The 13,920-nt window shown below is 44.4% G+C and overlaps 4 protein-coding genes across 4 annotated transcripts in view; 1 reads left to right on the top strand and 3 right to left on the bottom strand.

The window, feature by feature from the left end:
• LOC126562237 (dolichyl-diphosphooligosaccharide--protein glycosyltransferase 48 kDa subunit) overlaps nucleotides 1–13,920 on the bottom strand; it is a 532,174-nt gene that overhangs the window by 111,407 nt on the left and 406,847 nt on the right. The window lies entirely within an intron of this gene.
• Nucleotides 1–13,920, bottom strand: part of LOC126563559 (dentin sialophosphoprotein-like) — a 490,635-nt gene that overhangs the window by 90,907 nt on the left and 385,808 nt on the right. The window lies entirely within an intron of this gene.
• Nucleotides 1–13,920, top strand: part of LOC126561596 (uncharacterized) — a 103,851-nt gene that overhangs the window by 82,374 nt on the left and 7,557 nt on the right. Inside the window, exon 3 of the mRNA XM_050217841.1 lies at nucleotides 12,436–12,648. Within this exon, the coding sequence (XP_050073798.1) occupies nucleotides 12,436–12,648 (213 nt within the window). The remainder of the gene's footprint in view (nucleotides 1–12,435; nucleotides 12,649–13,920) is intronic.
• LOC126563399 (ribonuclease kappa) overlaps nucleotides 4,484–13,920 on the bottom strand; it is a 443,719-nt gene continuing 434,282 nt past the window's right edge. Inside the window, exon 4 of the mRNA XM_050220038.1 lies at nucleotides 4,484–4,496. The gene's annotated coding sequence lies outside the window, so the exon portion shown is untranslated. The remainder of the gene's footprint in view (nucleotides 4,497–13,920) is intronic.

The following is a 13,920-nucleotide window of genomic DNA, read 5'->3' as shown; positions in this document are numbered from 1 at the left end:
ATTTTCTTTCAATTCTTTTCGAAAGTCGTGAATACTGCTTGAATGCGCTGAGATCGCCCAAAACCCTACCACGAGTTCGCACGCCTTTTTGGTTGGTGACCTCGACTGTTATGGTATTTATGTACACGAACATATTCTGCCTTTGCGTGTGTGCCCTCTTCTACACATGCGCGTGAGTGCACCGCCCCCCCCCCCCCCCCTCCCTTAAAGTGGTGGCCCTAAGGTGTTCTACTTCCTGGGTATATGGCGCCAAACGCCTGGCCCGGTGTTGTGTCTGTCTCTGCATCATCATGCGTGTTGGTGTGTATGTGTCGCTCCGTTTTGGGGCGTGTGATGTATGTCTCCGTCCACACACCTCACCTTTCATTCATGCATTGGTGAGATTTTCCGCATAGTTTCGATCATGTGCCACAAGCGTTCCATGGCGTGCGCTTCCCGGCGTGTAGTGTACATTGCGCCAGTTCTCACAGTGTGCTCGTTGTCTCTGCGAACATTAATTAAACTAGATGAGTTGATCATCCTTAACAGCGCCCATCGTGCGCGGTCGTGTGGCTCCGCAGAGCTGGAAGTGAACATTTATTCGCCATTTTATGTGTGTGTGTGTGTGCTAGGTGCACGATTGAGAAGACATTCTTGCACCTTGATTTATTCAAAAGAGCCTGGCAGGGCTTAAGCTATGTTCCCAGTCGTCTGTAAGCCGATTTGTAGGGATTTGCTTGATTCGATGGCCGTCTGGTCTGGAGAGTTTCCTAGCTATTTTGACCTGAAAGGCGGAACAATTGTCGGAGGTCGGCAGGAAAAAGGAATCGAGGTCAGCAATGTATTGCTTTCCGGCGGTGTATTCGCAGGCACTAAAGCGCTAGGAAAGGTGGATCATAATTGAGGAGAAATTTTTGCCACAGCTCGAAAACGTGCCACATGCCTTCCCCCCACACTTCGAGCTTATTCAACGCATTTTAATCTGCTTAACGTACGAGGTGTGCGTATGTGTGTTGTGCAATCCGGGTGGCCGGGAGATGATTAGGGTTTTAGGAGCAGCTTGCAAACGAGATAGATTTTCAACTGCTACAATCAGATCGATTGGGTCGAGGTGCGCGCACAGGCTCGCGGGTTGAGGTGCGTGAATAAGAAACTTTGAACCATCGTTATTTTATTCGGCATGCCCACACCGCCCCGTTTTATGTTGATCAGCTAATTATCTTTCGCGCTTGAATCTGATATAATTATCTGCCGATTATCTCGCGATCTTCGCTTTGAAAACATACATCGATCTATGGTGGCTTTCACACCCAGTGGGTCGTCAGTTGACCTCTGTGTTGAGTGGGGGCTTGATTGAGTGGCTACTTTATAGCTGCTGGTTAGTAACGATTATCCCCGCCTAATCATATTTCTTGCAGCATATATTCAATGATGCGTGATGGGGTGAACGTGTCAAGATAAGCTGTGGAAGAGCATAAATTTGGTTTGCGAAAAACAGTATGAAGTACCGTTTTTCCGAAGGGGGTAGAAAAACAACAATGAGGACAATAAAGCCAAGAGAAACAACTTTTTGAACACGCTAGCATAGGCAGAATTTAAAAGAGACCCAAATTGCACTGTTGAAGTGATCCCCACAATAGCGGGAGCGTGCCGTGTCGATCGAAAGCCTCCAGGCAATGTGTGCGCGCCAACGACTCCTAAGATAGACAGAGGAGGGTGCGGCTCGGTTCTAACACTGTAAGCATAGCATTTCAGGTGGTTCCAACGGTTTGGCCTTTAGGATAATAAAGGGACGTCTCTTCCCCAAGCTACAATTATTAGAACAGGTTGTTGTTTTAAGCGAACGAATCATCCCAATAGCTGTGAACTCACCTATTCGTGACCGTGATTATTTGGACGTGTGCCTACAAAAAAAATCACGGTGGTACTGGCTGGCACTAGCAGCCACCTTAGACAGAGCAACAGCACCGGCAGCAGTAGCACGCAGGTTCTCCCTCATATGCTTCTAACTGCCTCTAAAACGGTCTGCGTGTCAAGCTGAATTGCCACAAACAGACCATAACCACCCGGGGGGGTGGAAAGGGTCAGAGCTGTTCCGGACCGGGGAGCATCCCAGTTGTGCGCGGATGGTTGAAGTGCAAGTTCTTCGTCGTTTTGCACGCCGCGTGCCTTTGTCCTCCCTGTCTAGCGATGCCTACTAGTTTTGCCCTCCCGTTTTTTGTTTTGCCGTCGCCACACTCGGAAACTTGGAAATGGTCTATTCGTTACAAGTCCGTAGCTTCAAGTTCAACGACACTTTCGAATGTGCTGGCAAAGTAGGCTTTTCTGCCGTTCTTTTTACCACTCACGCAAATTCTTGTGTTTCTGCGCTCGGGCGGGGTGGGAGCAGAGAACTAGACCAAGCATGAAAATGTGCAGAGTTGAACAGGTGGAAGCTAGGTATAAGGGAAGTTTTTTTCCACAACGATAATAATCGCAATTTTCGTGATTGTTAAGAAGAAGTTACGGTAGTTTTGTTTTTCTAAACGAAAAACTTTTCATTTGATCATCTGTTTTCGGGATTTAAAGCCTAATGAGTTTAAGGGTGAGGTAAATTTAACTTGACATCATATAGAGAAAGTTTGTAGTTTGAATAGTATTCTGAACGTCGTTTTCTGATTTATTATAAAAAAAATTTGTAGAACGCTAGATAATCTCGATTTCCCTTAAATCTTTTAAGGTAACTTCTACGATAACGTATGCATTTATATTCCCCGGAGCTTCGCGCTTCTAGCGGCTTGAAATGTCGCTCCGGCAAATCTCGATTTGGATGGGTCAGGGATCGCCAAAGAATTTAGGTTAAATTTTGCTTACCCCACTCAAGTTTTCTCTTCACCGTTTCGCCACCTTCGGGTGTGAGGATGGAATAACCGCAAAGCAAGCGCGCATATGTTCTTCATCATCTCAAGAACATCATCTCATCCGGTTTCGTACGGCAAGATAGTGAGGCCCCCGCTCCTGTCATTCTTCGATCCCTCGGCTTTCCTTGTGGTTTACCGCTGCGGCAGGAATTTTCTACCCTTCTCATCGCTATGCAGACTAATGAAAATGACACAAATTAGGGATGATCGTTTGTCACTATTAATAAACGGTGCACTATTTCCTGCCGAGCTCTCGCCCCGTTGTATGCGCTGCAGCTTAGTTTGACGCTGGGTGCGCAAGAGTTAACGGCTGTAAACCACAACTCGAGAGTGAGCCCCGTAATGTTGGGCCAAAAATCACCTTCGCTTTCGCAATTTTACTTTTTTTTATTTTTGTTGAATTTAAAAAAAAAACCTTAAGTTGTGTTGTGTTTTTTGGGTTGAGTTTGTTAAGCGAGGGTAAGAGTGACATCCGCTCCATGAAGTGTTGTGTATTTCCGAAAAGTTGCAATACCTTACTCGTTCTCCGTGTGATTATGTTGTCTAGTCTTCGCCACGCCAGGAGATTCAGCATTTATGCAATAGAATGTAGGTTATTCGATTGCTCGTGACCCATATACGTTGTTATTTTATTTAATGGAAACCACTTCGCGCCTTCTGATATGCGCCACACTGGTATAGAAGATGGATCCGTTTGGAAATACTACCGAGATGTGTCTGTCGTGGGTGTGGTTTATTAATTGATATCCATTACTCAGAAGAAGTTGGCCGCTTTTGCGGTGGCATCCGTAAATTTGTTAATATATTGCGCCATTGGCGATTAACGTCCTCTGCTTGCATCGCAAAATGTTATTTCCTTTTTGATCTGGTTGACGAATGGGATGAAATCAATTAGACAGAGTTACCATTAACTTTAAGAGCAACTATTTTTCTCAGAGAAAAGATGTAAAATTAGTTTCGCAGTGAACAAACAACTTAAAGTTGTTTAAGTTTTATTCTGATAAATTTGTGTTTAAATAGCAAACCAGGAGGAACGAAGCCTAGTGCTTCTTCATAACAATTGGGCTAATTTTACGTTTACCGACGTTAAACTGTTGTTTTGAGAGTGAAGGTTAATGCGTCCGTTAATTACCCAACCCCTTCAATGCCAAAGTCAGATAGATATTCGCTTTTCTCCATTGTCAATTCAATCAATTGAAGGCTGGATCCATTTCCATAAACCAACGCAGGCAGGTGGTAAAACGGGCTCCTCCACCTCCGTTACAGCGTGCTGAAGATGTGCCACCGCTTCACCGCACTGCTGCCATGCGTCAGCATCGACACCCCGGCGCTTAGGAGAAGCGGAGGTGAATGGTTTTCCATTACCTTGCAGAAACGAAGCGGAGAGGGCGAAGGCAGATTGGCTACTAACTAACTGGTCTAGTAGCCTAACGACTAGTGGCGCTGCTGTCCATGGCCAAGGAAAAGCGTCACATCGAACGAAAGAGACACACGAGCCTAGCATGCCATCAGGATGACGAGCCGCTGCACAGCTACGTCGCCCGGCAGTAGCCAGCACCAGCAGCCTTTTGTTGTTTGGGCGTGCAATGTGTAGCCGCTAACGGAGTGTCTTTGCCGAGAGACCTACTAAACCGGTGATGCAGAAACTGACCTCCTCGTCCGAAGTGTGGTGTGTGTGTGTGATACCTTTTGGCAATGGCCGCTGTTTCAGCTGGGTGGTTCGTAGCCAAACCCACAAGAGGAAGATTTGAAGACCGAGAAACTCATTCATTGGCCGTTCGATGCGTCGTGCGTAGGCGTAGGATGTGACGAGAGCTCCACTTGTCGGTGTAGTTCTTTTGGGATGACTCAACAATAATGTTGAACAAAATGGATGAATGTCTCTGCACCTGACACAGTTCAAATAAGTATATCAAAGTGATGACATAATATGATAAGAGTTTATTTTATTTCTATTGTACCAATCATATTCTCAGTCACATATTCTTTCCCAAAGTCAGTTTTATGTGTGAAATTAAATCCTATCAAATTAACAATCAATTCTATGTAATAGCCTCAATGTTGACCAGTCTTTTGTGCGTATTTTGTTACACAAATGCCAACAGACAGATGCGACTTCTTCTTACACGATAAGAATTTCTTCGTTGGCAAAACATCTAAAAGTAGATCAACCAAATCTTGCCTACATCCGTAAAAGCAATCGGTGGCATATTACGCCACAAGCTTCAGCACTCCTTGCCAGTCACCGGTCAACCACCAGCTGCGGTTGCAGGAGATAATCATTTGTGTGTGTCCTAGACACTGACAATCTCCTAGCGCCGCCATAACATGCCTTGAAATCGTCCATTTTGGATGTCTAAATGGTAGCAGTCTTATCCGCTTTGGTCATGGATCGAATTCCTCGCCTTTTGTTGGCCCTTACCGTGTGATGTGACGTGGTGCGGCCGTTGATGCGCGAATAGTAGTGGTTGGCTAACTGGATCCGTTATACTATTTTTGGTGCATCGTTGCATCGTTGTTGCGCCTTTTTTTCGACACCATCGCTGCTGTGCTGGCGGAAAAATATGCTCAAGAGGGCACGGAGAGGATCAGTTTCGATGGTGTTGTGTTGCCGCAAGATCAGCATCGCTTTATCACGCCTCTGTTCTCGACGGGAAAAGCATTAGTGTGTGACACGACGATATCTCGCACAGGTTTAGCTATTACATTTGGCCATATGCTCGAGGTCCAAACGGTCCTGCCACCGACGGTTTCGTTGTCAACATGGTCGTACCGCATTTTCATCGATGGACATAAATCGCACCGAAACCCCTTTACCACGCGCGATGAGATTAACGCACAACGGTACGGGACAGAAGAAGTGTTAATGTTGGTGGTGAGGTGGTTTCATAAGTGCATTTTTGAGGTGTTAAACGTGTAGTTTATGAGAACCGTCTGGTGTAGCATTTGGCGGCGGGGTGTTCTAGGGTGTGTACCTTATTTTCTGTTTCTATCGAAGCTGTCGATTTATGATGGAAGAAGATTTTTTGTTTGGTGGTTTAAAGTGTTGACGATAAACATGTCTCTTCTAAAAATATGCAAATAGATGCAATTAAACTTTACCGTACACTTAAAAGTTTAAGAAAGCACACCTTTCTGCCGGTGTATACAGAACAATGTTGGTGTTGTTGTAAAACATGAGGTGTTGGGTTGGAATGTAACGATGATCGTTGCTGCAAGAGGTACAAGCTTCGGCTGAAGGGTGTTACAGCGGTGGAATGTGGTATGATATACATTTTTGCAATGCAATGGAACTGCGATACGGTCCAGGTCCGTTTTGAGAAGGAGTATCCAAGTTGTTTACAAAATATCTTAAATGCGCTTGGTAATTTACACTTCCCCGGTAGTTTGCGGACAGTGGGTTGGCTTACCGGTTGGATGCTATCAGCAGAAAGAGCACACCTTTCTGTTGATGTGTACGATGAGTAGTGTCGTTTCAGTGGTATTAATGAGATTGCCTACATCATATTTGAAGATAATCAGGGGAAATAGAAAATTAAATATTTCATATATTTATTCTAGGCTGACGGTTTCTTCCAGCCATTATATTTTTGTTACTTAAATAGCACACCAAATAATCAAAGTGTTCTGTAACAGTCACCTCCACGGGAAGCTTGATGTGGTTGGTTTGAACCTCTCTTTCACCGGTTCAGATTCAGGAAAGGTTTCGAACGCATTTCTAATTACGGACTAACGTATGCTTCCGCATGGTATCCAAACGAGCACAGAATAACAAACCATTTTCGCCGATATTGAGCAGCGATCGTGCAAATTAGTGCGTGGCAAAATCCATCCTCTCAGCAACTCTTAGCCTCAACTCCCCGGCAGGCAACAGCTTTCGGGCCATTGCCTTTACAACGGCCCCTTGAACCGTACCGCGAAAAGGGGCCACACGTAAACCTAGCGACGAAGAAAGAAGCCGGGGATGACCGTTCGGTGGTGAAAAATTTATTGCCAGCCAAGCTGTACTATATCACTTTTCCTGCTGGGAGATCGGCGCAGCCATATCCTGGACCCCGTAGCCGACAAGAGAAACCATCATCTTCCGGTTTGGTTTGCACGTCGCAAGGGTTGTGCTTTTTCAATTCGTGCATTAGAAAGACTGTAAATATTCGATGGGTGTGTATTTGTGTTGGTCGATCGCCAACTTCAGTAACGGCGTCCCTCGAGCAGTGGTGTAAAGTTACACACTTGGGCACAAGATCAGCAGAAAGTGATGATGTTATAATAGTGTTAGAGTAAATAACTTAAATCTGGCGTTTGTGTTTGGCTCTAAAATTGGAAGAAAAAGGGCCGGTTTTGTGGTATGATTTGTTCAATATTTTCCGTTGAGCAATGTTTGCAAGATATAATTTTAACACACAGCACAAATGAAATCTACTGTATTTACTGTTATGACATTGAATATCAGTTCATTTTTAACTCATGTGATCTTTTGGAGTTTGAATACCTATCAAAAATCAAGTAAATGTACTAATACTTAATTAAAAGTGATTCAACTCATAAAAATTATTTGAACTATCTAGTTACATTAAAATTAATTTGGGGCGGCGAGAGTGGTGTAGTGGTTTTGTGGTTCAAATCCCATCTTGACTGTCCCATCTTGAGTCTTAGAGACTACATTCGCCTCTCTACTGTATATAAAAGATGGTTTAATCTAATATAAAACTATCGTATATGTGGCTTAAATATTATGAAAAACTATTGCGATTATGGTATATGGTATCGGATAAGTTTAAACTATTGCTTCAATTTCTTGGTATAAGATGCGTAAAAATCTAATGAGGCGGTTCTGCTGGAGTTTGTCGGGTGATAGGTTTGTCGTTACATCAGTTTCTAGTCGGCAGGTGGTTCGATGTGTCGTCTATCCATGGCAATCGGTGAGGATGTGGCGGACGGTGATGTCAACACCACAGAAGCTGCAGAGTGTAGGACTGGATTTTTCTAGGAGGTAGGAGTGTGTAAGGCGGGTATGACCTTTACGAAGGCGGGAAAGGACTCGTTGGATGTAGCTGGATTCGGTATCTTCCCATGAAGCGGTGTTGTGCTTGATAGGACGGAGTTTGTTGCTGAGGTCTACGTTGTGCCTGGTGGTGTACCAGGCGTGAAAGGGTGTTGTATGGTTCGTCAGGACAGAGCCGACCATCGTTGGCAAGTTGGTCGTCTTTCTCGTTTCCGTTGATTCCGGAATGGCCCGGAATCCAACAGAAAACGATTTTCGGGGATGCAGGTATGGAGTCTAGGAGTTGGATGTGGGGGTTACGGCGGCAGCTGTTGCTGCCTTGTTCGTTCCGTATTCTGCCGTCGTTGTTGTCGCCTCAGTCTTGCCGTTGGTGAACTTTCCTCATTCCACCTCACTTGGAGGTTTCTGAAGATGGTCCGAGCGGCAGTCCGGACTGCTTCCCATGTGTCGCGGATGGCACACATTTCCGCCGCCAGATTGTCCATCGTCAAGCGGGTGTGGTTCTGCTGCTGCATCTTTTGTTGGGTCCGAGCAAACCGTGGACAGTGGAACATTACGTGGTCGACATCTTCCACGTCGTGTTCACACACCGGGAAGTTTAGCGAGCCGTCGAGGATGCCTTTCTCGACGAAGTAGCTCCGGAGAAACCCATGCCCTGTAAAGAGTTGAGAGAGATAAAATTCAATTTCTCCGTGCTTACGATTTACCCAGGACATAATGTCGGGGATAAGTCTACTCGTCTTTATCCCTAGCGATCCCTGCTGCTCTGCTCCGGCTGTCCACTGTTGTTGCCAGCGTTTCATGGTCTCCTCTCTGCGACGCTTTCGTATGTCTGGTCCAGTATATCCCCTCGCTACCTTATCGTCATGGCAGCGGATATCCTCCTCTAGGAGGAGGACTAGCGGGATAGTACTTGCGACCACGCAAGCTGCATCGTAGAAAACCGTCTGGAAGGCGCTGGCTACTCGCAGGACTCCTGTGCGGTGCGTCCTCTGAACGGTGGTATGATGAATGTCTCTCTGTAGAAATGGCTGTCCCCACGATGGAGCAGCGTAACAGACAATGCTATTCCCAACGTTAACCAGGGCTCTCCTGCTGCTGCTTTTGGGGCCACACTTGTTCGGCATCAGAGCGGTCAAGGCATTCGGGATACGCGATGCCTTGGTACAAACCTTCTGTGTCCAGAAGATCATGAAGCCGGTCTTTTGATCAGCCAGCTTCAGACCCACTCCGTCCATTCAACGTTCGATCATCTTCAGGTTCCTCGTAGCAAGGGTGCTGATTTCCTGTGGGTCCCTTCCGATAAAGGTGAACGCCACATCATCCGCAAATCCTATTATATCCGCACGCTTCCCGGACAGCTCTAGACGTAGAAGATCGTCGTGACGTTCCACAGTGTAGGCCCTAGAACCGAACCCTGCGGAACACCTGCTGGTCGGCGTAACCTTAGAAGAGCCATTTTTTTAAAATTACCATGATCACGTTTATCATCTCCTTTGAAGCAGTGGCTTTTGGATAAAATTGTTTACAAATTACATATCTTACTAAATCTAATACCTAAACATCTACTCAGATGTCATTCGTTGTCTGTAGTACATTTTACACTGTCTCGTACAATAGTTGTCCTATTTGATGAAGAATTCCATTAACGGCGTTAAGTAATACCGCGTGTTATGACACACAATAAGAATCGTTGACTAGCGATTCACGTATTATCGATACAATTCCTGTCGAAACCTTCCATTAGCATTGAAATAGATAAAATGCTGAACCCATTACTCTGCATCATGCAATAAATCCATCATTCAAGTATTTACAGATGACTTCAATGATAAACCTTTTTCGTTGGCGAGATATCTCCACTAGGAATTGTCATTTGGAACTTTGGTTGCCTGTTGCTATCACATCACCTTTTCCACATTACATTTCACCATTCACCTGGGAACGATCGTATTAGTATCGGTGTTGATCATAATAATCGAACTTCGTGCCAATCTACACCATCTCCCCGCTGATGGGGTTAGGTGTTGCGCTGTGCCTCAGGGTAAATCAGAAAATCAATTCTACGTTGAGAAATGTCACAAAACCTACCCCTCAATTTACGACAAACCGCTTGACGGAATTGAAGGTGGAGCAAATAGATAGCTACACTGGACAGATTGCTGGGTTTGTCTAGCGAGATGCATGAATGTGTGACTATGTGTATGACCAGGAGATATTACCTTCACGGAAATGAAATGATATGTGAAAGTCACGCGAAAACGGACGGGAAAGTGCGCTGCTGGGGCTAGCCAGTCTGACAAGAACGGCTCATTGTTTCAGCCCATCGAAGGTCATCGTGAAATTACATGTTTCGAAAGGTGTTTTCCCCCGTCACATTGGGGGTACGAATTGGGTCTCTTCGGTTGGTTGAAGTATTTCTTTTTTAGAATCCCGAAATATGCCCCTCTAGACAGAAAGAACGGGGCGTAGAGAGCGAGAAGGAGGAGAATGGGCGCCACATTCCTGTGGTAAATAATTGAAATAATTTCATGTTTACGGTGCGTGGACAAATCCAACGAAACACGTATCCATAGTCTGCCGCAGAAGAAGGTATGTTAGGGAAGGAGTGAGAAATGTGCAATACACTTGAGAGCTGCACGACGATTTCTTCGTCTTTCCGTGGGAGAAAGGTCGCGAAAGAATGAGTAAAACAGTAATTTTGTTCCCTTTTCTTGTTCCTGCAAACTCCCTTTTATTTGCATCCGTCACGGTACATTGCAATTATGCAATGTGTCTTTAACACATCGGACTGCACGGTGGATGGATGTGGTGTATGTGATGATAGTGTGGGTTTTAGCTCACCATTAGACTGACAAACATATGATTATACTTTTTGAATCATGGTAAACATAGTTGAGAACCTCCGTATGTTCTCCATTTGTAATTTGTTCCATTCGCTTCTCTCAGTGCGATGCAAGTATTCCGCCTTATAATGGATGACAGCTGCCATGAAGGTGACAAATTGCTTAATCGGCTGGCAGTGATAGCCTTCTTCGCGTAGAAGGAAGCAAAAGTGAACGAACGGAAGAAACATAAAAGAGCAAAAGGCGGGAGTGTTATGCAACGACGATGAACTTCAAGAATGGAATGCAAGTGCATGAAGAGCTAATTAATTGTGGACGATTTAAATGTAGGACATTTTAAGTAAAATGCCTCGACACAGGACAACATTTCTGCCTAATAAAGTAAGGGTCAAAAGAAGATTGGTCTTTTTGAGTGATTCGGTACTGCTTTTGCGGAAATGTTATAATTTGTAGTAATTAATCACTATCGATCTGTGAACGTTTGCAGTCTTCTAAATGATAGATCCCTGACACTTGCTCTTTCCTCTTGACACATGATGGACGGCAAGACTTCCTTAATTCGGACGTACAATCCTTAAATGGGATTAGAGATTGCCCGATTCATAGATACTGTTAGTTGTATATTCAAAAGTGCTGCCATGATTGTCCATCTTACAGTAACTTGAATTAGAACAGTTTTGTTTCAAACTGAATTCGTATTCAGACTTATTTTTTGGAGTTAATTTTTTGCCATTTTGACTAAAATTCACACTCGACCTCTAGTTGTGGATCGTGGACAGTTTGTCATTTGTCCGATTTGTTGCACCTCAGTGTTCAGACTAAGGTGACAAATCAAATTGCTCCTCACAAGCATCACATTTCCTCCACCTTTCTACCTCACCAACCATGAGTTTGATCTGCTTGCAGTGCGTGTGCGAGATAGTTTAGAAGAGCAGTATCAATCGTATGCGGCCCGGTAAGCTCATTAAATGCAAATTTGTTGCAGTCATTTCCGTCGGCAAGCGTGACGACGCCAAACACTGTCACACACTGGCCGACCACCGTAGATTTGCTGCGGTGAGCAGTAATTGAAATTTGTGCGGATTTTCTCGAAGTTTGCAAGCACATTGCATGTACAAAACTCTCACGCGCGTCGCATTCGGTTGCAGGTAGAACAAATGGAAGACCTAATGTGCGAGGCGTTTTTTTATCATGTGGATAAAACTGGTGCGTGTGGGATGTCATGCTTAGACAAACAAAGAGTTTTCAATTATTCACGGGTACAACGATGACGGTACGGATCGAATCGGTGTTGCTAAGCGTGTGCCTTGTGTGGCCTTAGAGGTTAAGGTCTCTGCTTTGAAGTTATGCAAGGAAACATTGCGTGTGTCCGGTTGGGAATTTGTTTGTGCGACTTGTGTGTGGTGTGTCTTCTCTTTTTGCCATTCGTTAACTTAGATTCTTTGAGGTTGGGAAAAGTTTGTGAAGAACGTGACCCTCGAGCTTGGCTTACAAGTTTATCTGTCTTATTCGTGTTGCTTTTACGAAATTTTCGAGGTAACAGTGGAGTACAGTTAATTCTAGTTAGGAAATAAAATTATCAACAGAATGGTTCTAAATGAGGAACATTAATCAAATATTTGCAGCAGCTTTTTGCTCACTGTTTCGTTTCCTGTGTTGTAATCTCTTCTAACGCACAATCTTGTATGTTTATTTTCTAATGTTTCAGGAATGTCAGAACCTGATTGAGGAAAACCGGCGGCTTGTTAGCATAGCGAGCGGTGGAGGAAACGGTTATGTGATCAACGGCATACTCAATGGTGGCGGATCCGGCAGCCTGTCAACACTGGGCATGGGAGTTCCGAACGGTGGCAGCTACAGTAGTGTTGAATCTGTGATCCTGCAAACTCAGGTCGAAACGCTACAATGGCAATTAAAGCAGGTAAGTAAATCGTTATCAGAATGCATTGTACACTGAACTGAAGTACAAGTAAGGCGGAATTTAAGGGAATGAGAAAAATGTAATAAAACTAAATAATTGATTAACCACATTCATCTCACGAATCAAATGAATTAAACACTGTCACTAGGCTATCCAAAAGCAACTGCTCCAGAGTAATACTTTGTTTCGAAACGAATTCAATCAATAATGAGCCATGGCTAAGTACCCGAACCCTTCGTATTGATTTGAATTACAAAACGTCGTGTTCATCTTTAAGCCCTTGTGCAATGTTTTTGTGTGTTTGCAGTCCAGTGGCTATCCTAAGTAATGATCTGTAACAGTCGTATTGGTCACGAGATATGCAACGACATAGCTTTACATAGCAATAGGATTTCGTAATTAAGCTTGGACCCTTCATCGTGACCAAATGCGTGGAAAGAAAATCCATCATTTTTGCCACCGTAGATTAGTGACGTAGTTAATTAGACTAAGGTTAGGGGGCTTTCGGTATATTGACGAGGTTAGGAACGGTACCAAAGAGATGTCACGTTCAGACCAAGGGCGACAAAGCCACGATACAGATTAAGTGATATTCGACCTGTGCGATGTTGTACTCCCAATTGCACTTCGCAAGGGTCCAACCTGAAAAGTAGTAGCTTTATTGGGCATCAGCAGTAGTAGCAAATGAATCCATTATTTAAACCGGTGACATTTATCGCAGTAACAACGAGAGGCGAAGGGTGAAAGGGTGGGAAAATGATGTCTGTCCCCAGAGCGTGTTGAGCATTTGCCGGAGCTGCAGCGGTTCAGTGATTCAACGGTCGGTTGACCATCTCGGTCAACATCGGCATCTGTTGGTAGACGCTGTTGGACCTGGTCTAGGGTATTAGCGCTGCACTGTTTACAGTTCCATATCTGCATATGAAGGGGGCTGAATCCATCGGGGAACAATTTTAGAGGTTAGATTGCTGGATTTGCCTTTTGCCATTGCCATCTATTATCGCAGCCATCTAGTTATTCGTGAGTTTTCGTTACCCTTTAGCGGTAATGGTATGCGTGGCTCTTTAAACATTAAATCCCTTTAAGTTACAGTTGACTTCTTGTACAAAATATTCGCATAAAGCGGGAACTGTTGTGGGTAAATGACTGATACAGTGTAACACTTCGATGTGTAGAATGAATCAAACAGTAGTAATATACTCGTTGTGTAAGTTAAAACGACATAATGAGTTACTGATTGGCGTCTATTTGCTATTTGAACTATTGGAGATT

The sequence above is a fragment of the Anopheles maculipalpis genome, chromosome 3RL (assembly GCF_943734695.1).
Source record: "Anopheles maculipalpis chromosome 3RL, idAnoMacuDA_375_x, whole genome shotgun sequence".
Lineage (NCBI taxonomy): Eukaryota > Metazoa > Arthropoda > Insecta > Diptera > Culicidae > Anopheles > Anopheles maculipalpis.
The sequence above is the reverse complement of the archived record's forward strand: the minus strand, read 5'-3'. Positions and strand labels throughout refer to the sequence as shown.